A 22,244-nucleotide genomic window follows, 5' to 3' on the forward strand; every position below is an offset into this window, starting at 1 on the left:
AGGAGTGTGAGGGGAGAAGGGGAGGAGGGGAGGATGATGGGAGGAGAGGAGGATGGAAGGGGGAGGAGTATGAGGGAGGATGGAAGGGGGAGGAGGGAGGAGTATGAGGGAGGATGGGAGGAGGGAGGAGGGGAGGAGGATGGGAAGAGGGGAGGAGGGGAGGAGGAGGGGAGGATAAGAGGAGGGGCGGAGGATGAGTGGAGGGTGAGAGGAGGGGAGGATGTTATGAGGGGAGGAGGGGAGGAGGAGGAGGGGAAGAATGGTAGGAGGGGAGGGGTATGAGGGGAGAATGGGAGGGTGGAAGGAGGGGAGGAGGATGATGGGAGGACGGGAGCATGGGAGGGTAGAGGAGGGGAGGATGTAGGAAGATGAGGGGAGGATGGGAGGATTGGAGGATGATGGGATAGGAGGAGGGGAGGATGGGAGGAGGGGATGAGAGGATGATGGGAGGATGGGAGGAGGAGGGGAAGAGGATGGGAGCAGAGGAGGATGGGAGGGTAGGAGGAGGGGAGGAGGATGATGGGAGGAGGGGAGCATGGGAGGGGAGGGGGGGAGGATGGTAGGAGGGGAGGATGGGAGGAGAGGAGGATGAGGGGAAGAGGATGGGAAGAGAGGAGGATGGGAGGAGGAGGGGAGGATGGGAAGAGAGGAGGATGGGAGGATGATGGGAAGAGGAGGGGAAGAGGATGGGAAGAGGCCTTGCCACCACACGGGGCTGTAGAGTCTGGTTGCGTACCAAATGGCACCCTATTCATCGTGCACTACTTTTTACCAGAGTCCCGTGGGTCCTGTGTGTCCCGTGGGTCCTATGGGCCCTAAAACGAGTGCACTATATAGAGAATAGTGTGCCATTTGGGACGCAGACCCTGAGGCTTGTCATCTCTATTCCTGCAGTGTCTTAGAGTTGGTGCTCGCATGACTTGAATGAATTATGCAATGTAGGCATTGTGAATTTTATTTGGGCGTTTGCTGCTCAGAACGGGGTGGACGTTTTCTCTCTATACTGCTACTCGTACTCCTGCACCCAACATTTCATGATGACTTTTTTTCATGTTTGATTGAAATATAGTTTGACAGGAGGGTTCATTTGAATTTCGAAGCATTTGTGCCGCAGAAAACTGTCCAACGTTGACCACCATTAAAACCAGCTCTGACGTCTTCTTATCTCTCTCAGACTTCACCTAAAAATCCCTCAATGCCATCCTCCTACAATGAAAGGCCACCATTTTTTAAATTTAATCTTTATTTAACTAGACAAGTCAGTTAATAACAAATTCTTATTTACAATGACGGCCTACCCCGGCCAAACCCTAACCCAGACTGGGCCAATTTTGCGCCGCCCTATGGTACTCCCAATCACAGCCGGTTGTGATACAGCCTGGAATCAAACCGGGTTCTGTAGTGACGCCTCTATTACTGAGATGCATTGCCTGAGACCACCGTGCCACTCGGGAGCCCTGAGTGAAACCTGAGACAACATCGCACATAGAGCGATCTTTATTTCTGTGATCCACCCTTCTCATACAAACTATACAGTTGGGTCCACACTTTACGAGAATGCTCTCATGTAAGTTAGGTTGTACTCAAGTAGGTCAGACACTCTGTTACTAATGAGAACAAAGCTCCTCAGGGCTGATGATAGGGGGCTACATCCCAAACGGAACCCTATTCCCTAACCCTATTCCCTATATAGTGCACTACCTTTGACCAGGTTCCACAGAGGGAGCAAAGTGAGGGAGATGAGAGGGAGACGAGAGTAAAGACTCTATTTAACACCTCAGCAGTAACTAAATCCCACTGCCTGGACCGTTTTTTTTACATTTTCTTTCTTTATTACTACATTGAGTCTTGTGTTTGCAGCCTTGTCCAGTTTAGACTCTTACATACTTAATTATATTGACATGAATTTGGTGTGCCAGTTCAGAAGGATTTGTCTGGATCTGGGAGGGAGGGAGGGAGGCATCTAGAGGTTTGATCCATGGTAAAGGAGATGTTTTTCTCGTCTAGGTAGAAGAGGCTGGCTGGGTGGGTAGCAGTTAGAGGCTGGCTGGATGGGTAGCAGTTAGAGGCTGGCTGGATGGGTAGCAGTCAGAGGCTGGCTGGGTGGGTAGCAGTTAGAGGCTGGCTGGATGGGTAGCAGTTAGAGGTTGGCTGGATGGGTAGCAGTTAGAGGCTGGCTGGATGGGTAGCAGTTAGAGGCTGGCTGGATGGGTAGCAGTTAGAGGCTGGCTGGATGGGTAGAAGTTAGAGGCTGGCTGGATGGGTAGCAGTTAGAGGCTGGCCGGGTGGGTAGCAGTTAGAGGTTGGCTGGATGGGTAGCAGACAGAGGTTGGGTGGGTGGGTAGCAGTCAGAGACTGGATGGGTGGGTAGAAGTCAGAGGCTGGATGGGTGGGTAGAAGTCAGAGGGTGGGTGGCTGGGTAGCAGTCAGAGGCTGGCTGGGTGAGAAGCAGTCAGAGGCTGGGTGGATGGGTTGCAGTCAGAGGCTGGCTGGGTGAGTAGCAGTCAGAGGCTGGGTGGATGGGTTGCAGTCAGAGGCTGGCTGGGTGAGTAGCAGTCAGAGGCTGGGTGGCTGGGTTGCAGTCAGAGGCTGGATGGCTGGGTAGCAGTTAGAGGCTGGATGGGTGGGTGGGTAGAAGTCAGAGGCTGGGTGGCTGGGTAGAAGTCAGAGGCTGGGTGGGTGGGTAGCAGTCAGAGGCTGGATGGCTGGGTAGAAGTCAGAGGCTGGGTGGGTGGGTAGCAGTCAGAGGCTGGATGGCTGGGTTGCAGTCAGAGGCTGGCTGGGTGAGTAGCAGTCAGAGGCTGGGTGGCTGGGTAGCAGTCAGAGGCTGGATGGGTGGGTAGAAGTTAGAGGCTGGATGGGTGGGTAGCAGTTAGAGGCTGGATGGTGGGTAGCAGTTAGAGTCTGGGTGGCTGGGTAGCAGTTAAAGGCTGGATGGGTGTGTGGGTGGGTAGCAGTCAGAGGATGGCTGGGTGAGTAGCAGTCAGAGGCTGGGTGGCTAGGTAGCAGTCAGAGGCTGGGTGGCTGGGCAGCAGTCAGAGGCTGGATGGGTGGGTAGCAGTCAGAGACTGGGTGGCTAGGTTGCAGTCAGAGGCTGGCTGGGTGAGTAGCAGTCAGAGGCTGGGTGGCTGGGTAGCAACTACCACTGCCTTTCACTTATTATTCCGGTATCAGTCCATGTAAGTATCAGTCCATGAAGTATCAGTCCATGAAGTATCAGTCCATGTAAGTATCAGTCCATGTAAGTATCAGTCCATGAGGTATCAGTCCATGTAAGTATCAGTCCATGAAGTATCAGTCCATGAAGTATCAGTCCATGTAAGTATCAGTCCATGAAGTATCAGTCCATGAAGTATCAGTCCAAGAAGTATCAGTCCATGTAAGTATCAGTCCATGAAGTATCAGTCCATGAAGTATCAGTCTATGAAGTATCAGTCCATGAAGTATCAGTCCATGTAAGTATAAGTCCATGTAAGTATCAGTCCATGAAGTATCAGTCCATGAAGTATCAGTCCATGAAGTATCAGTCCATGAAGTATCAGTCCATGTAAGATAATAAGAACTGCAAAGTCATTGTTTAATCACATTGTGATCCAGAGATTTCCGGGGTAAGACTTGTGAGAATGTACTGTACATTTAGAATTTACTGAATTAATAAAACACTATTTTCTCTATGAAACAGAAGGAAATGTAACTGGATCCAAACACGCTTTTTCACAAGTTGGGAAGAATATTGTTTTGCCTTTCACTAGTTCTGATTGTGTGGAGCCCTCTGTCTCAAAGTCCAGGGTATAGAATATGCATCAAACATATGGTGTACCCTATTCCCTGTATAGTGGATTACTTCTGACCAGGGCCCTGGGATGCAGACATTGTCGACAGTATTTACACTGGGTTCTGCACGACACGGTAAGCATCGCGGGTCAAAGTTCACCTCCCTGTCAGAAGGAATATGACAGGCGTCATCTCGTTCCCAGATGACAGGCAATGAACCGTGTACGTTGCGAAGGAAACCCACAGAACCAGATGAGGCCCACGTTCCACTTTCTGTTCATCTCAGCAGGAAAGTTACCCCGACATAATCAGATTGTCCCGGCAAGCTCCGATCACACGGCTGGTCTCTGACTGGGGGAGTATTCCACCCTCCATCCTGCCTCGCTGGATAATCCTTCTCTAATAACGCCACTCAGCTTCACTAACAGGTGAGGTCATCTGGCATGGAGGAACTGCCAGTCAGCTGAGATAAAAGAGGGAGGTTGACTGTGTGAGGTCATGAACTAGGGTGCGGCCTAAATTGTACCCTATGCCCTACAAAGTGCACTACCCTATTCACCTATTACCTATGGGCCCTGGTAAAAAAAGTAGTGCGCTATATAGAGAATACGGTGCCATTTGGGACAGCCATGAACTCTGCTCTCTTCTCCTCCACAGGAGGTCCAGGAAGCTCCCTGATGATAAACCCTGTTGGCCCTCACACTTTGCTGCCTGCCTGAGATATGAGACTAGAAGGAGGGAGTCAACCCAACACAGATGAATCTTGGAGGATGTTGATGTCTCATATCGCTGTAAGTAATGAGGGAAAGAATGTTTTTCTCTGACTGGGACTAGTGTGTTAGCGTCAGTAAGTCGTGGTTTCTTTTGAATGCTTTCGGCAGCGAACGCGATGAAGACTTACGATGTGTCACAAAGACCGTGGCGACTGAGAGCAGAGACCTGGCATACGTCCCAAATGGCACCCTATTCCCTTTTAGTGCACTCCTTTTGATCAGGGTCCATTAAAAAAGTCAGGCACTAAATAGGGAATAGGGTGCCATTTGTCACACAGCCTTAGTTCCAGCGGGGACCCGGGGTGTTTGGTCTCGGTCGGTGCGTTCAAGGCTTTGACTGTTGGATGGTGTGAGTCACCAGAGTGCAGTGGTACAGACAGAAGCATCAGGCGAAGAGGAGAGCAAAGCCGGTCAAACACCTCATTCCAAAAGACACCCTATTTCCTACATAGTGCACTACTTTTGACCAGAGACCATAGGACACCGTTCATTATTAACACAGGAAGCAATTAACTCCCCTAGATCCTGCCATTAATAAGTCTATGAGTCAAAGGGGTTTATTTTGAAGCCAAGTTGGACGACCTTACAGGGACTGAGGTCAGGGCAGATGTCAACTCAATCAAAACTACACCCACTGGGCTTCCATCCTGGGTAGCAAGAATCCCCGTCAGAGTACCACAGAGTGGAAACATACCGGGATATAAATGTGGCCAATGATCACATGTACAGACAAAGAAAAAAAAGCATGAACAACACATTGTAATGGGTTCAAATTGGTTTATATACCTGGCCTGTTTATTTCCATGCTCCACTCCCTGACTTAAAGACCCTGTCCTGTCTCAGTCCCCAGGACCTCACCTCGTGTATACATTTTTTTAAACGTAGATCAGATACAGTAGGAATGTTTATTTATGGATAAATCCCCCACTTACACACACACACACACACACACAAGCTGTGGTCTTCTCCCTCTCGCTCCGTGATATGAGCATTGTAGTCTCTGAAATCCCAGACGTAGGGCAGCAACAGCACTGGTGTTAAGCCAGAACATTTGTATGTTGTGGGTGGCAACACGTCTGTCTAGAGAGAGACGGTGAGCAGCGTGGTGATGGCCTCCTGGTGGCCATGTGTGGTACTACAAAAACAAGTGCCGTGAATTACAGTGTGTGGAAGTTTATGATGCAGTCAATGAATGGCAACTAAAGCAAATAAATCGTAAACATGGGCTAAACACACACACACACACACACACACACACACACACACACACACACACACACACACACACACACACACACACACACACACACACACACACACACACACACACACACACACACACCACACACACAGACACACTGCAGTATTCTATTGATGTAGTCTAGTACTGAAGTGTAAACACAGAGTACCAGTGTTACCATAGCAGCTGAGCTGTTGCTTGTGTTCCCTAGTGATATGGCATCATTCCCTGTTCACCTTATGATGATCCAGGTTTGAGGGTGTTATCATTCTTAAATAAGTTACAGGCTTCGGATGTTATCCTTGCCTGTTGCATGGTAGAGGGACTGCTTCCTCACATAAATAGCAACCGGTTGAGCTATTATGCAAAATCATTGGTTGCTGGCCTTTGTCCCGTGCCCTGCCCAGTATCCATCCAGTATCAAGGGAATTAGAGCTCTTTGACCTCTCTCTAGTCTTTACTAAAACTGTCCCATGTCCTGCCCATGCGGTATCAACAGCGTTACATGTCCTAACTCTGCTGGCTGTCTCTCTCGACTGAGGCTAGTCTTTCTGAAATTCACACATTGCAGCCATCAGCCTCCAGTGCTCTGAGCTAGAGACTAGGGAAGGTCTCCAGACACTAGTCCATGTACGGCCCTCCTTAGTTACGGTTCTGTTTTGAACATGCTTTAGCTCCCGAGCCTGGTTTTGGTCCTGGTCCTAGCTCGTGTTGCCAAGGCACGGTTTCCTCTAGCCGGGGGGGGGGGGGGGGGGGGCTTGTTCTTGTTCATTATGTTCTCAAATATGACCCCCGGTGTGATTGTGCTCGCTGTGGTGTTTGGGCAAACTGAACCTCTTGACTTTCTAGGTAGACACACACAGCTTCGTGAGGTTAGCATGCTCCAGGAAATAGCTACCGGCCGGGCAAGGCGAGAAAAAAAAAAGAAGCAAAACATTGACTTTTTCCTTCACCATGTGTGTTTTCTATTTAACACCTGACCAGTGAGGAGGACAGGCTGTTCTTGTTTTAACTACTATGTGTGGACCTGTCATCCTTCTTAATCCTCTTATGTGGGTTTTCTATTTAACACCTGACCAGTGAGGAGGACAGGCTGTTCTTGTTTTAACTACTATGTGTGGACCTGTCATCCTTCTTAATCCTCTTATGTGGGTTTTTATACGCTCACGTTCAATTACATAGGATGTCATGACGGACATCTCCTCTCTGGTGGTTAGAAACACCAACATCACTCTGTACTGGTAATCTTTCATATCATCTCTCTCTCTCTCTCTCTAAGAACTCTCAAAACGATAGCTGTTGCATAATGAACGTTCCATGTTTGTCCTTTACGCTTAAACTGATGCTCTTATTCAAACTATAAGTTACCTTGATTAAAGCCTCACTTCCTATTCATACCAAATACCTCTGTGGCCCCGGCGCTACCTGTAAACTACCTCTAAGAAAGACCTCTGTGGCCCCGGCACTACCTGTAAACTACCTCTAAGAAAGGTGAAGACCTCTGTGGCCCCGGCGCTACCTGTAAACTACCTCTAAGAAAGGTGAAGACCTCTGTGGCCCCGGCACTACCTGTAAACTACCTCTAAGAAAGGTGAAGACCTCTGTGGCCCCGGCGCTACCTGTAAACTACCTCTAAGAAAGACCTCTGTGGCCCCGGCGCTACCTGTAAACTACCTCTAAGAAAGACCTCTGTGGCCCCGGCGCTACCTGTAAACTACCTCTAAGAAAGGTGAAGACCTCTGTGGCCCCGGCGCTACCTGTAAACTACCTCTAAGAAAGACCTCTGTGGCCCCGGCGCTACCTGTAAACTACCTCTAAGAAAGGTCAAGACCTGTGACCCCGGCGCTACCTGTAAACTACCTCTAAGAAAGGTCAAGACCTGTGACCCCGGCGCTACCTGTAAACTACCTCTAAGAAAGGTCAAGACCTGTGACCTCGGCGCTACCTGTAAACTACCTCTAAGAAAGGTGAAGACCTCTGTGGCCCCGGCGCTACCTGTAAACTACCTCTAAGAAAGGTCAAGACCTGTGACCTCGGCGCTACCTGTAAACTACCTCTAAGAAAGGTCAAGACCTGTGACCTCGGCGCTACCTGTAAACTACCTCTAAGAAAGACCTCTGTGGCCCCGGCGCTACCTGTAAACTACCTCTAAGAAAGGTCAAGACCTGTGGCCCCGGCGCTACCTGTAAACTACCTCTAAGAAAGGTGAAGACCTCTGTGGCCCCGGCGCTACCTGTAAACTACCTCTAAGAAAGGTCAAGACCTGTGACCTCGGCGCTACCTGTAAACTACCTCTAAGAAAGGTCAAGACCTGTGGCCCCGGCGCTACCTGTAAACTACCTCTAAGAAAGGTCAAGACCTGTGACCTCGGCGCTACCTGTAAACTACCTCTAAGAAAGGTCAAGACCTGTGACCTCGGCGCTACCTGTAAACTACCTCTAAGAAAGGTCAAGACCTGTGACCTCGGCGCTACCTGTAAACTACCTCTAAGAAAGGTCAAGACCTGTGACCTCGGCGCTACCTGTAAACTACCTCTAAGAAAGGTCAAGACCTGTGACCTCGGCGCTACCTGTAAACTACCTCTAAGAAAGGTCAAGACCTGTGACCCCGGCGCTACCTGTAAACTACCTCTAAGAAAGGTCAAGACCTGTGACCTCGGCGCTACCTGTAAACTACCTCTAAGAAAGGTCAAGACCTGTGACCTCGGCGCTACCTGTAAACTACCTCTAAGAAAGGTCAAGACCTGTGACCTCGGCGCTACCTGTAAACTACCTCTAAGAAAGACCTCTGTGGCCCCGGCGCTACCTGTAAACTAGCTCTAAGAAAGGTCAAGACCTGTGACCTCGGCGCTACCTGTAAACTAGCTCTAAGAAAGGTCAAGACCTGTGACCTCGGCGCTACCTGTAAACTAGCTCTAAGAAAGGTCAAGACCTGTGACCCCGGCGCTACCTGTAAACTAGCTCTAAGAAAGGTCAAGACCTGTGACCTCGGCGCTACCTGTAAACTACCTCTAAGAAAGACCTCTGTGGCCCCGGCGCTACCTGTAAACTACCTCTAAGAAAGACCTCTGTGGCCCCGGCGCTACCTGTAAACTACCTCTAAGAAAGACCTCTGTGGCCTCGGCGCTACCTGTAAACTAGCTCTAAGAAAGACCTCTGTGGCCTCGGCGCTACCTGTAAACTACCTCTAAGAAAGACCTCTGTGGCCTCGGCGCTACCTGTAAACTACCTCTAAGAAAGGTGAAGACCTCTGTGGCCCCGGCGCTACCTGTAAACTACCTCTAAGAAAGGTAAAGACCTCTGTGGCCCCGGCGCTACCTGTAAACTACCTCTAAGAAAGACCTCTGTGGCCCCGGCGCTACCTGTAAACTACCTCTAAGAAAGACCTCTGTGGCCCCGGCACTACCTGTAAACTACCTCTAAGAAAGACCTCTGTGGCCTCGGCGCTACCTGTAAACTAGCTCTAAGAAAGACCTCTGTGGCCCCGGCGCTACCTGTAAACTACCTCTAAGAAAGACCTCTGTGGCCTCGGCGCTACCTGTAAACTACCTCTAAGAAAGACCTCTGTGGCCTCGGCGCTACCTGTAAACTACCTCTAAGAAAGGTGAAGACCTCTGTGGCCCCGGCGCTACCTGTAAACTACCTCTAAGAAAGGTAAAGACCTCTGTGGCCCCGGCGCTACCTGTAAACTACCTCTAAGAAAGACCTCTGTGGCCCCGGCGCTACCTGTAAACTACCTCTAAGAAAGACCTCTGTGGCCCCGGCACTACCTGTAAACTACCTCTAAGAAAGACCTCTGTGGCCTCGGCGCTACCTGTAAACTAGCTATAAGAAAGACCTCTGTGGCCCCGGCGCTACCTGTAAACTACCTCTAAGAAAGACCTCTGTGGCCCCGGCGCTACCTGTAAACTACCTCTAAGAAAGGTCAAGACCTGTGACCTCGGCGCTACCTGTAAACTACCTCTAAGAAAGGTCAAGACCTGTGACCTCGGCGCTACCTGTAAACTACCTCTAAGAAAGACCTCTGTGGCCCCGGCGCTACCTGTAAACTAGCTCTAAGAAAGGTCAAGACCTGTGACCTCGGCGCTACCTGTAAACTAGCTCTAAGAAAGGTCAAGACCTGTGACCTCGGCGCTACCTGTAAACTAGCTCTAAGAAAGGTCAAGACCTGTGACCCCGGCGCTACCTGTAAACTAGCTCTAAGAAAGGTCAAGACCTGTGACCTCGGCGCTACCTGTAAACTAGCTCTAAGAAAGACCTCTGTGGCCTCGGCGCTACCTGTAAACTACCTCTAAGAAAGACCTCTGTGGCCTCGGCGCTACCTGTAAACTACCTCTAAGAAAGGTCAAGACCTGTGGCCCCGGCGCTACCTGTAAACTACCTCTAAGAAAGGTCAAGACCTGTGACCTCGGCGCTACCTGTAAACTACCTCTAAGAAAGGTCAAGACCTGTGACCTCGGCGCTACCTGTAAACTACCTCTAAGAAAGGTCAAGACCTGTGACCTCGGCGCTACCTGTAAACTACCTCTAAGAAAGGTCAAGACCTGTGACCTCGGCGCTACCTGTAAACTACCTCTAAGAAAGGTCAAGACCTGTGACCTCGGCGCTACCTGTAAACTACCTCTAAGAAAGGTCAAGACCTGTGACCCCGGCGCTACCTGTAAACTACCTCTAAGAAAGGTCAAGACCTGTGACCTCGGCGCTACCTGTAAACTACCTCTAAGAAAGGTCAAGACCTGTGACCTCGGCGCTACCTGTAAACTACCTCTAAGAAAGGTCAAGACCTGTGACCTCGGCGCTACCTGTAAACTACCTCTAAGAAAGACCTCTGTGGCCCCGGCGCTACCTGTAAACTAGCTCTAAGAAAGGTCAAGACCTGTGACCTCGGCGCTACCTGTAAACTAGCTCTAAGAAAGGTCAAGACCTGTGACCTCGGCGCTACCTGTAAACTAGCTCTAAGAAAGGTCAAGACCTGTGACCCCGGCGCTACCTGTAAACTAGCTCTAAGAAAGGTCAAGACCTGTGACCTCGGCGCTACCTGTAAACTACCTCTAAGAAAGACCTCTGTGGCCCCGGCGCTACCTGTAAACTACCTCTAAGAAAGACCTCTGTGGCCCCGGCGCTACCTGTAAACTACCTCTAAGAAAGACCTCTGTGGCCTCGGCGCTACCTGTAAACTAGCTCTAAGAAAGACCTCTGTGGCCTCGGCGCTACCTGTAAACTACCTCTAAGAAAGACCTCTGTGGCCTCGGCGCTACCTGTAAACTACCTCTAAGAAAGGTGAAGACCTCTGTGGCCCCGGCGCTACCTGTAAACTACCTCTAAGAAAGGTAAAGACCTCTGTGGCCCCGGCGCTACCTGTAAACTACCTCTAAGAAAGACCTCTGTGGCCCCGGCGCTACCTGTAAACTACCTCTAAGAAAGACCTCTGTGGCCCCGGCACTACCTGTAAACTACCTCTAAGAAAGACCTCTGTGGCCTCGGCGCTACCTGTAAACTAGCTCTAAGAAAGACCTCTGTGGCCCCGGCGCTACCTGTAAACTACCTCTAAGAAAGACCTCTGTGGCCTCGGCGCTACCTGTAAACTACCTCTAAGAAAGACCTCTGTGGCCTCGGCGCTACCTGTAAACTACCTCTAAGAAAGGTGAAGACCTCTGTGGCCCCGGCGCTACCTGTAAACTACCTCTAAGAAAGGTAAAGACCTCTGTGGCCCCGGCGCTACCTGTAAACTACCTCTAAGAAAGACCTCTGTGGCCCCGGCGCTACCTGTAAACTACCTCTAAGAAAGACCTCTGTGGCCCCGGCACTACCTGTAAACTACCTCTAAGAAAGACCTCTGTGGCCTCGGCGCTACCTGTAAACTAGCTATAAGAAAGACCTCTGTGGCCCCGGCGCTACCTGTAAACTACCTCTAAGAAAGACCTCTGTGGCCCCGGCGCTACCTGTAAACTACCTCTAAGAAAGGTCAAGACCTGTGACCTCGGCGCTACCTGTAAACTACCTCTAAGAAAGGTCAAGACCTGTGACCTCGGCGCTACCTGTAAACTACCTCTAAGAAAGACCTCTGTGGCCCCGGCGCTACCTGTAAACTAGCTCTAAGGAAGGTCAAGACCTGTGACCTCGGCGCTACCTGTAAACTAGCTCTAAGAAAGGTCAAGACCTGTGACCTCGGCGCTACCTGTAAACTAGCTCTAAGAAAGGTCAAGACCTGTGACCCCGGCGCTACCTGTAAACTAGCTCTAAGAAAGGTCAAGACCTGTGACCTCGGCGCTACCTGTAAACTAGCTCTAAGAAAGACCTCTGTGGCCTCGGCGCTACCTGTAAACTACCTCTAAGAAAGACCTCTGTGGCCTCGGCGCTACCTGTAAACTACCTCTAAGAAAGGTGAAGACCTCTGTGGCCCCGGCGCTACCTGTAAACTACCTCTAAGAAAGGTAAAGACCTCTGTGGCCCCGGCGCTACCTGTAAACTACCTCTAAGAAAGACCTCTGTGGCCCCGGCGCTACCTGTAAACTACCTCTAAGAAAGACCTCTGTGGCCCCGGCACTACCTGTAAACTACCTCTAAGAAAGACCTCTGTGGCCTCGGCGCTACCTGTAAACTAGCTCTAAGAAAGACCTCTGTGGCCCCGGCGCTACCTGTAAACTACCTCTAAGAAAGACCTCTGTGGCCTCGGCGCTACCTGTAAACTACCTCTAAGAAAGACCTCTGTGGCCTCGGCGCTACCTGTAAACTACCTCTAAGAAAGGTGAAGACCTCTGTGGCCCCGGCGCTACCTGTAAACTACCTCTAAGAAAGGTAAAGACCTCTGTGGCCCCGGCGCTACCTGTAAACTACCTCTAAGAAAGACCTCTGTGGCCCCGGCGCTACCTGTAAACTACCTCTAAGAAAGACCTCTGTGGCCCCGGCACTACCTGTAAACTACCTCTAAGAAAGACCTCTGTGGCCTCGGCGCTACCTGTAAACTAGCTATAAGAAAGACCTCTGTGGCCCCGGCGCTACCTGTAAACTACCTCTAAGAAAGACCTCTGTGGCCCCGGCGCTACCTGTAAACTACCTCTAAGAAAGACCTCTGTGGCCCCGGCGCTACCTGTAAACTACCTCTAAGAAAGACCTCTGTGGCCCCGGCGCTACCTGTAAACTACCTCTAAGAAAGGTCAAGACCTCTGTGGCCCCGGCGCTACCTGTAAACTACCTCTAAGAAAGACCTCTGTGGCCCCGGCGCTACCTGTAAACTACCTCTAAGAAAGACCTCTGTGGCCCCGGCGCTACCTGTAAACTACCTCTAAGAAAGACCTCTGTGGCCCCGGCGCTACCTGTAAACTACCTCTAAGAAAGACCTCTGTGGCCCCGGCGCTACCTGTAAACTACCTCTAAGAAAGACCTCTGTGGCCCCGGCGCTACCTGTAAACTACCTCTAAGAAAGACCTCTGTGGCCCCGGCGCTACCTGTAAACTACCTCTAAGAAAGACCTCTGTGGCCCCGGCGCTACCTGTAAACTACCTCTAAGAAAGACCTCTGTGGCCCCGGCGCTACCTGTAAACTACCTCTAAGAAAGACCTCTGTGGCCCCGGCGCTACCTGTAAACTAGCTCTAAGAAAGGTGAAGACCTCTGTGGCCCCGGCGCTACCTGTAAACTACCTCTAAGAAAGGTACAAGAGGAGGGCCACAGAGTGTAGGGAAAGACCAAAATGACTAATGACAATGATTTACGGTACAGATCTGACATTGGCAGACAGTGAGCGATGCCCCTCTTCTAAATGAGTGACCTGTTACCGTGTGCCTGTACAGCATGTCACCTGTAATCACCTGTAATCACCTGTAGTCACCTGTTGACAGTTACTATTAGGCTGGTGTCAGTGTGTTATTTAAGGTTCATATCATGTTGAACAACGTTCATACTTTGTGTGCTTCCCAAATGGCACCCTGTTACCTACATAAAGTAGTACACTACTTTTGAGCGCACATGGGATGCAATATTTATCGTGTTATTGCCTCTGGTTATTACTTAATACTATAAATCTTTCCCCAATACCCATGCATTTTAATTCCAACTTCATAATCACTGTAACCGTGTTCCTGATGTAGGCTATTTTGGTCTGAATGGTGGCCAACATGAACAATGTTCTCCTTTAGTCCATGTCAAATTAAACTCACGAACATCCTTTGTCAGTTCCTGTTTTAGTACATTAAAAAAACTCCCACCTGGCTGGACAGTAGGTTGATGGAGGGGGATGCCTGTCTGTAAAAACAGCTCTCCTCTCAGGAATTAGGAAAAATAAAGCCATCTGGAATGGGAATATTTTGACCCCTTTGGGTCGCGTGGAGTAACTCTTGTTTCCTGGGCTACACCCCGCCTCGCGGAGTATTTAAAGTAGGGGTTCTCTCGTCCATGCCTCAGTCTAGCTAGCCCCTGGAGCCCTGCAGCGAGTCAACGAACAACTACCGGTGGAGTGAGAGAAAAGGGAAACTCCCGTCTGTGTGTCTGTCACTCTGAACGAAAACAAACGTGTTGGACTGAGTGCGCGCACGCTGTTGAAATAAACGAGGCAACAATGTCTGAGGGAGTTATCACCAGAATTAGTCTTCTTCTGCTCATCATCAGCTCGGTATGTTTTTACATGTCATATAATATATCAATAAAGTGCTGGATTTTGATTTATATACATTTGTGTAACTTTGTCACAACTTTTGACTTTGATGCAATAATAGCTTATTCTTTATTTCATTCACCTGGTTATTGTTATATGTTTTGTGTTGTCTTCATTGATATTTATTATTTAGTTATGTAAAATGTAAATTTAAAGTACAACTTATGGGAACGCATTGTGCACTTATAGCCTAAAACATCCCATGGGGGTGTGGTCTTAGTGCAGTTCTGTAAAGCAGCCTACAGCAGCTCCTTAAAGTAGCCTACAGCAGTTCTATAAAGTAGCCTACAGCAGTTCTGTAAAGTAGCCTACAGCAGCTCCTTAAAGTAGCCTACAGCAACTCCTTAAAGTAGCCTACAGCAGCTCTGTAAAGTAGCCTACAGCAGCTCTGTAAAGTAGCCTACAGCAGTTCTGTAAAGCAGCCTACAGCAGCTCCTTAAAGTAGCCTACAGCAGCTCTGTAAAGTAGACTACAGCAACAGCAGTTCTATAAAGTAGCCTACAGCAGCTCTGTAAAGTAGACTACAGCAACAGCAGTTCTGTAAAGTAGCTTACAGCAGCTCCTTAAAGCAGCCTACAACAGCTCTGTAAAGTAGCATACAGCAGCTCTGTAAAGTAGCTTACAGCAGCTCCTTAAAGCAGCCTACAGCAGCTCTGTAAAGTAGTCTACAGCAGCTCTGTAAAGTAGGCTACAGCAGCGCTGTAAAGTAGCCTACAGCAGCTCCTTAAAGTAGCCTACAGCAGCTCCTTAAAGTAGCCTACAGCAGCTCTGTAAAGTAGCCTACAGCAGGTCTGTAAAGTAGGCTACAGCAGCGCTGTAAAGTAGGCTACAGCAGCGCTGTAAAGTAGCCTACAGCAGCTCCTTAAAGTAGCCTACAGCAGCTCTGTAAAGCAGCCTACAGCAGCTCTGTAAAGTAGTCTACAGCAGCTCTGTAAAGTAGGCTACAGCAGCGCTGTAAAGTAGCCTACAGCAGCTCCTTAAAGTAGCCTACAGCAGCTCCTTAAAGTAGCCTACAGCAGCTCTGTAAAGTAGCCTACAGCAGGTCTGTAAAGGAGCCTACAGCAGCGCCGTAAATAATCGTATGTAATGACAAAGTAGTGTTGTTTTATTTGGGTGTCACTGTTAATAAATTACTAAATGATTGGATTCAAATGGGCTATGTTCTTGGGTGTCTTACTCATTGCTACTAAAAGGAACATCATGTGAGTACTGAGATGCAGAACAAAGATAGTAACTATAGGCTCCTAGTTGGACATAGGGTCTAAATTGAAGTGCCAAATAGCTTTTTTCCACGAATAAAATTGTTAATGACTGAGGTTCTGCTAATGATCCAGGTTCTGCTAATTCTTTATCACACAAATGTTTTAAACATTCGTTCTTAGAATAAAACATGTGATGATTTGACAACATTTTAGTAGCCTATATTGATTTCCTCTTACATTCTTACAAGTCTCTTTTATATATATATTTTTTAAATATTTGTACAAAAGTAATGCTGTATGTAATAGCAGTGTCCGTCACTCTCCATAGAAAACTCTCTCCATAGAAAAGTCTGCTAAAATAGATTTGCCTACATCGAGTCAAGTGTCTCCATCTAGTGGCAGCACGATGTATTACACGTGAGGTGTTACATAAAACGCAAAGTAGCCCCTTACAACATTCTCTGCTTCTTTGACACACAGTACAGACCGCAGGAGGCTGGTGGCACCTTAATTGGTGAGGACGGCTCATAGTGATGGCTGGAGCGGAATCAGTGGAATGGTATCAAATACATCAAACACATGGCTTCCATGGTTTCCAGGTGTTTGATGCCATTCCATTTGCTCCGTTCCAGACATTATTATGAGCCGTCCTCCACTGGTACAGACCTACCTCATTGCATTACTGGATCTGAACATTTTCCCTGGAGACAAATCCTGATACCAGACATTTTATCCACACTATCCTATACATTTCTATCCTATACATTTCTATCCTATACATTTCCATCCTATACATTTCTATCCTATACATTTCTATCCTATACATTTCTATCCTATACATTTCCATCCTATACATTTATATCCTATACATTTCTATCCTATACATTTTTATCCTATACATTTCCATCCTATACATTTATATCCTATACATTTCCATCCTATACATTTATATCCTATACATTTCCATCCTATACATTTCCATCCTATACATTTCTATCCTATACATTTCTATCCTATACATTTCTATCCTATAAATTTTTCTTTAGGTTTTCTGACTTATATTTTTTGTTTAACATTATCCTATACATTTTTCTAAAGCATTTCTGACTGTCGTTTTCTTCTGTTTATAGACAATGGCCCAGGACTGTTCCGATCCCTGTGACTGCCCGTCGGACCCCCCTCCATGCCCGTTTGGTACCAGTCTGGTTCTGGATGGCTGTGGTTGCTGTAAGGTGTGTGCCAGGCAAGCCGGCGAGCCCTGTACCCTCCTGGAGCCGTGTGACCACCACAAAGAGCTTTACTGTGATTATGCAATGCTGAGTGACACTGAGCACGGCATCTGCATTGGTGAGTTGAATTCTCCTGTCAACTATTAACGAAAAGGGTAGGAAGGCTTTAAGATCTCTATGGACACCATGATCACTTCTTGGCTAGCCTATTGCAGAGATTGCTACATATTTTGTTTAGACTTTGCCACGGCTTTGGTTCTCATTATCCAAAGTGGGCAATCTCTGGGCTAAGCAATTTCCAATAGGTATTTACATGAGTTTGAACAATATAATGTAAAGCCTTTGAAATATGAAATCTAAAATGGCGTCTCCACCTCTGTGTTTCAGCCCAGGAAGGCCAGACGTGTGACCTGGGAGGGGTCATCTACCGCAGTGGAGAGACCTTCCAGCCCAGCTGCAAGCACCAGTGTGTTTGTATGAACGGAGAGATTGGCTGCGTGCCAACCTGTGCCAACAACGTGCTGCTGGCCTCTCCAGATTGCCCGTACCCACATCGCATCCAGATCCCTGGGAAGTGCTGTGAAGAGTGGGTGTGTGACCAGAGTCCTCAGGACAACCCCTACCAGTCAGCCATGGCTGGTGAGTCTAACCTCCTACAAACTGGAATTCTTCCTTTTTCTGTGTCTGTCTGTCTGTCTGTCTGTCTGTCTGTCTGTCTGTCTGTCTGTCTGTCTGTCTGTCTGTCTGTCTGTCTGTCTGTCTGTCTGTCTGTCTGTCTGTCTGTCTGTCTGTCTGTCTCTCTCTCTCTCTCTCTCGCTTTCTCTCTCTCGTTCAAACTAACCACCTCTCCCTCTCCTCCCCTATTTTTCACCACTGTTCACCTCTCCCTCTCCCTCTCCCCTCCTCTTCTCTCAGGATCTGAAATTCACCTCTTGGTCTCTTCTTCCCCTCTGTCAGTCTACAGAGAGGAGTCAGCCCACGTGCCGGTCCCGGCGGAGAACCCCAGGGAGAACTGCATCGTCCAGACCACCAAATGGGACGAGTGCTCGGCCACCTGCGGCATGGGCGTGTCGTCCCGCGCCACCAATGACAACGAACGGTGCCAGCTGGAGAGGCAGACCCGTGTCTGTATGATCCGGTCCTGCCATGTGGAGCAAGAGAAGGACATCAAGGTGGGTACATGGACTAATACCATTATATAGTATAACAACATATAGAGGAATGTATTATATAGTATAACAACATATAGAGGAATGTATTATATAGTATAACAACAGAGGAATGTATTATATAGTATAACAACAGAGGAATGTATTATATAGTATAACAACAGAGGAATGTATTATACAGTATAACAACAGAGGAATGTATTATATAGTATAACAACAGAGGAATGTATTATATAGTATAACAACAGAGGAATGTATTATATAGTATAACAACAGAGGAATGTATTATATAGTATAACAACAGAGGAATGTATTATATAGTATAACAACAGAGGAATGTATTATATAGTATAACAACACATAGAGGAATGTATTATATAGTATAACAACATATAGAGGAATGTATTATATAGTATAACAACAGAGGAATGTATTATATAGTATAACAACAGAGGAATGTATTATACAGTATAACAACACATAGAGGAATGTATTATATAGTATAACAACAGAGGAATGTATTATATAGTATAACAACATATAGAGGAACGTATTATATAGTATAACAACATATAGAGGAATGTATTATATAATATAACAACAGAGGAATGTATTATACAGTATAACAACACATAGAGGAATGTATTATATAGTATAACAACAGAGGAATGTATTATATAGTATAACAACATATAGAGGAATGTATTATATAGTATAACAACAGAGGAATGTATTATATAGTATAACAACATATAGAGGAATGTATTATATAGTATAACAACAGAGGAATGTATTATATAGTATAACAACAGAGGAATGTATTATATAGTATAACAACAGAGGAATGTATTATATAGTATAACAACAGAGGAATGTATTATATAGTATAACAACATATAGAGGAATGTATTATATAATATAACAACATATAGAGGAATGTATTATATAGTATAACAACAGAGGAATGTATTATATAGTATAACAACAGAGGAATGTATTATATAATATAACAACAGAGGAATGTATTATATAGTATAACAACATATAGAGGAATGTATTATATAGTATAACAACATATAGAGGAATGTATTATATAGTATAACAACAGAGGAATGTATTATATAGTATAACAACAGAGGAATGTATTATATAGTATAACAACATATAGAGGAATGTATTATATAGTATAACAACAGAGGAATGTATTATATAGTATAACAACAGAGGAATGTATTATATAGTATAACAACATATAGAGGAATGTATTATATAGTATAACAACAGAGGAATGTATTATATAGTATAACAACATATAGAGGAACGTATTATATAGTATAACAACATATAGAGGAATGTATTATATAGTATAACAACATATAGAGGAATGTATTATATAGTATAACAACAGAGGAATGTATTATATAGTATAACAACAGAGGAATGTATTATATAGTATAACAACATATAGAGGAATGTATTATATAGTATAACAACATATAGAGGAATGTATTATATAGTATAACAACATATAGAGGAATGTATTATATAGTATAACAACAGAGGAATGTATTATATAGTATAACAACAGAGGAATGTATTATATAGTATAACAACAGAGGAATGTATTATATAGTATAACAACATATAGAGGAATGTATTATATAGTATAACAACAGAGGAATGTATTATATAGTATAACAACATATAGAGGAATGTATTATATAATATAACAACATATAGAGGAATGTATTATATAGTATAACAACAGAGGAATGTATTATATAGTATAACAACATATAGAGGAATGTATTATATAGTATAACAACATATAGAGGAATGTATTATATAGTATAACAACAGAGGAATGTATTATATAGTATAACAACATATAGAGGAATGTATTATATAATATAACAACATATAGAGGAATGTATTATATAGTGTATTACATAGCATATTACATAAGCATGACATAGAATTACATAACATGACATCACATGTTATTTTTCTCTGGCTCTAACCAGAATAGAAAGAGGAGTGGGAGGCCCCGGTGAACAACTGAGCAAGAGGACAAGTACATTAGAGTGTCTAGTTTGAGAAACAGAAGCCTCTCAAGTCCTCAACTGGCAGCTTCATTAAATAGTACCCTTAAAACACCAGTCTCAATGTCAACAGTGAAGAGGCGACTCCGGGATGCTGGCCTTCTAGGCAGAGTTCCTCTGTCCAGTGTCTGTGTTCTTTTGCCCATCTTAATCTTTTCTTTTTATTGGCCAGTCTGAGATATGGCTTTTTCTTTGCAACTCTGCCTAGAAGGCCAGCAGCCCGGAGTCGCCTCTTCACTGTTGGCATGGAGACTGGTGTTTTAAGGGTACTATTTAATGAAGCTGCCAGTTGAGGACTTGAGAGCCGTCTGTTTCTCAAACTAGACACTCTATTGTACTTGTCCTCTTGCTCAGTTGTGCACCGGGGCCTCCCACTCCTCTTTCTATTATGGTTAGAGCCAGTTTGCGCTGTTCTGTGAAGGGAGTAGTACACAGCGTTGTACGAGATCTTCAGTTTCTTGGCAATTTCTCGTATGGAATAGCCTTCATTTCTCAGAACAAGAATAGACTGACAAGTTTCAGAAGAAAGGTCTTTGTTTCTAGCCATTTTGAGCCTGTAATCGAACCCACAATTGCTGATGCTCCAGATACTCAACTAGTCTAAAGAGGGTCAGTTTTATTGCTTCTTTAAATCAGCACAACAGTTTTCAGCTGTGCTAACATAATTGCAAAAGGGTTTTCTAATGATCAATTAGCCTTTTAAAATTATAAACTTGGATTAGCTAACACAACGTGCCATTGGAACACAGGAGTGATGGTTGCTGATAATGGGCCTCTGTATACCTATGTAGATATTCCATACAAATCAATAGCTACAATAGTCATTTACAACATTAACAATGTCTACACTGTATTTCTGATCAATTTGATGTTATTTTAATGGGGGGACAAAATGTGCTTTTCTTTCAAAAACAAGGACATTTCTAAGTGACCCCAAACTTTTGAACGGTAGTGTACATAAGCCATGCGTAATGCAACACAGAAACATAGCATGTCTTTGGCTCCTTATCGTTCACTCAAGGTGTAAAAGTTAAAGCCAAGCTGCCCTTAACCTGATAGACAATGTAACAAGTTGTTCTCATCCTGAACTAACCACCATTCATCTCCGTTCCACAGAGGGGGAAGAAGTGTGTACGGACCCCCAAGTCCCCGCGCGGCATTCGTTTCCAGCTGTCAGGCTGCAGCAGCAGCAGGATCTACAAGCCCAAGTTCTGTGGTGTGTGTACGGACGGGCGCTGTTGCACCCCCCACACCACCGTCACCGCCGAGGTGGAGTTCCACTGTCCCGAGGGAGACACCTTCAGACGCAAGATGATGTTCATCAAGGCGTGCTCCTGTCACCACGACTGTCCACGAGACAATGACATCTTCCTGGCTTTGCACACACGCAGAATGATTGGGGACTATGACAACGATATGTAACCGACATGGCTGTCATACGCACTGCACAGATAACGTTACGTATACACACACACACACACACACACACACACACACACACACACACACACACACACACACACACACACACACACACACACACACACACACACACACACACACACACACACACACACACACACACACACACACACACACACACACACACACAGGCACTGATAAAACTCCTTCACATCACTCCCCCACCACCCTCACACACTGATAGGCAGCTCTTTGAATTCCTGAACTCTGTCTCTACCTTACTACCCATAAGCATGTCAACCTGGTTGAATTCCTGAACTCTGTCTCTACCTTACTACCCATAACAGAATGTGTGATTTCAAGATATGAAGAAGTAGAGCATGAGATTTACTCTTTAGGTTTTATTTTTTAAATTTAATTTAACCTTTTTTTTAATGCGCAGCTCTAAAGTCACCTGGCTCTTTGATTGGTCTGCCTATATGTCTATAGAGATACTGAAGGGTGGATCTGCACTGAGGAGTCAATGTTAGAGACAATGTTAGGCAAGAATATATTTATATTCACTGCTTAATTGCCATAGGAACATGACATGGTAGTGTACAGATGAGAGGTAGGTAGCCTATACCAGTGTCTCCCAACTCCGTACCCCCAACAGCACACATTGTTGTTTTAGCCCAGGACAA

General features: G+C 46.2%; 1 protein-coding gene across 1 annotated transcript; it reads left to right on the forward strand.

The window, feature by feature from the left end:
- Positions 1-1,557: 1,557 nt before the first annotated feature.
- LOC120022000 (CCN family member 2-like) lies at positions 1,558-21,561 on the forward strand. The gene is made up of 6 exons (XM_038965802.1): positions 1,558-1,567; positions 16,686-16,727; positions 16,771-16,986; positions 17,256-17,507; positions 17,826-18,040; positions 21,256-21,561. Exons 1-6 carry the CDS (start codon positions 1,558-1,560, stop codon positions 21,559-21,561), a joined length of 1,041 nt encoding a protein of 346 aa, XP_038821730.1.
- Positions 21,562-22,244: the final 683 nt, after the last annotated feature.

Source organism: Salvelinus namaycush, chromosome 27 (assembly GCF_016432855.1).
Source record: "Salvelinus namaycush isolate Seneca chromosome 27, SaNama_1.0, whole genome shotgun sequence".
Lineage (NCBI taxonomy): Eukaryota > Metazoa > Chordata > Actinopteri > Salmoniformes > Salmonidae > Salvelinus > Salvelinus namaycush.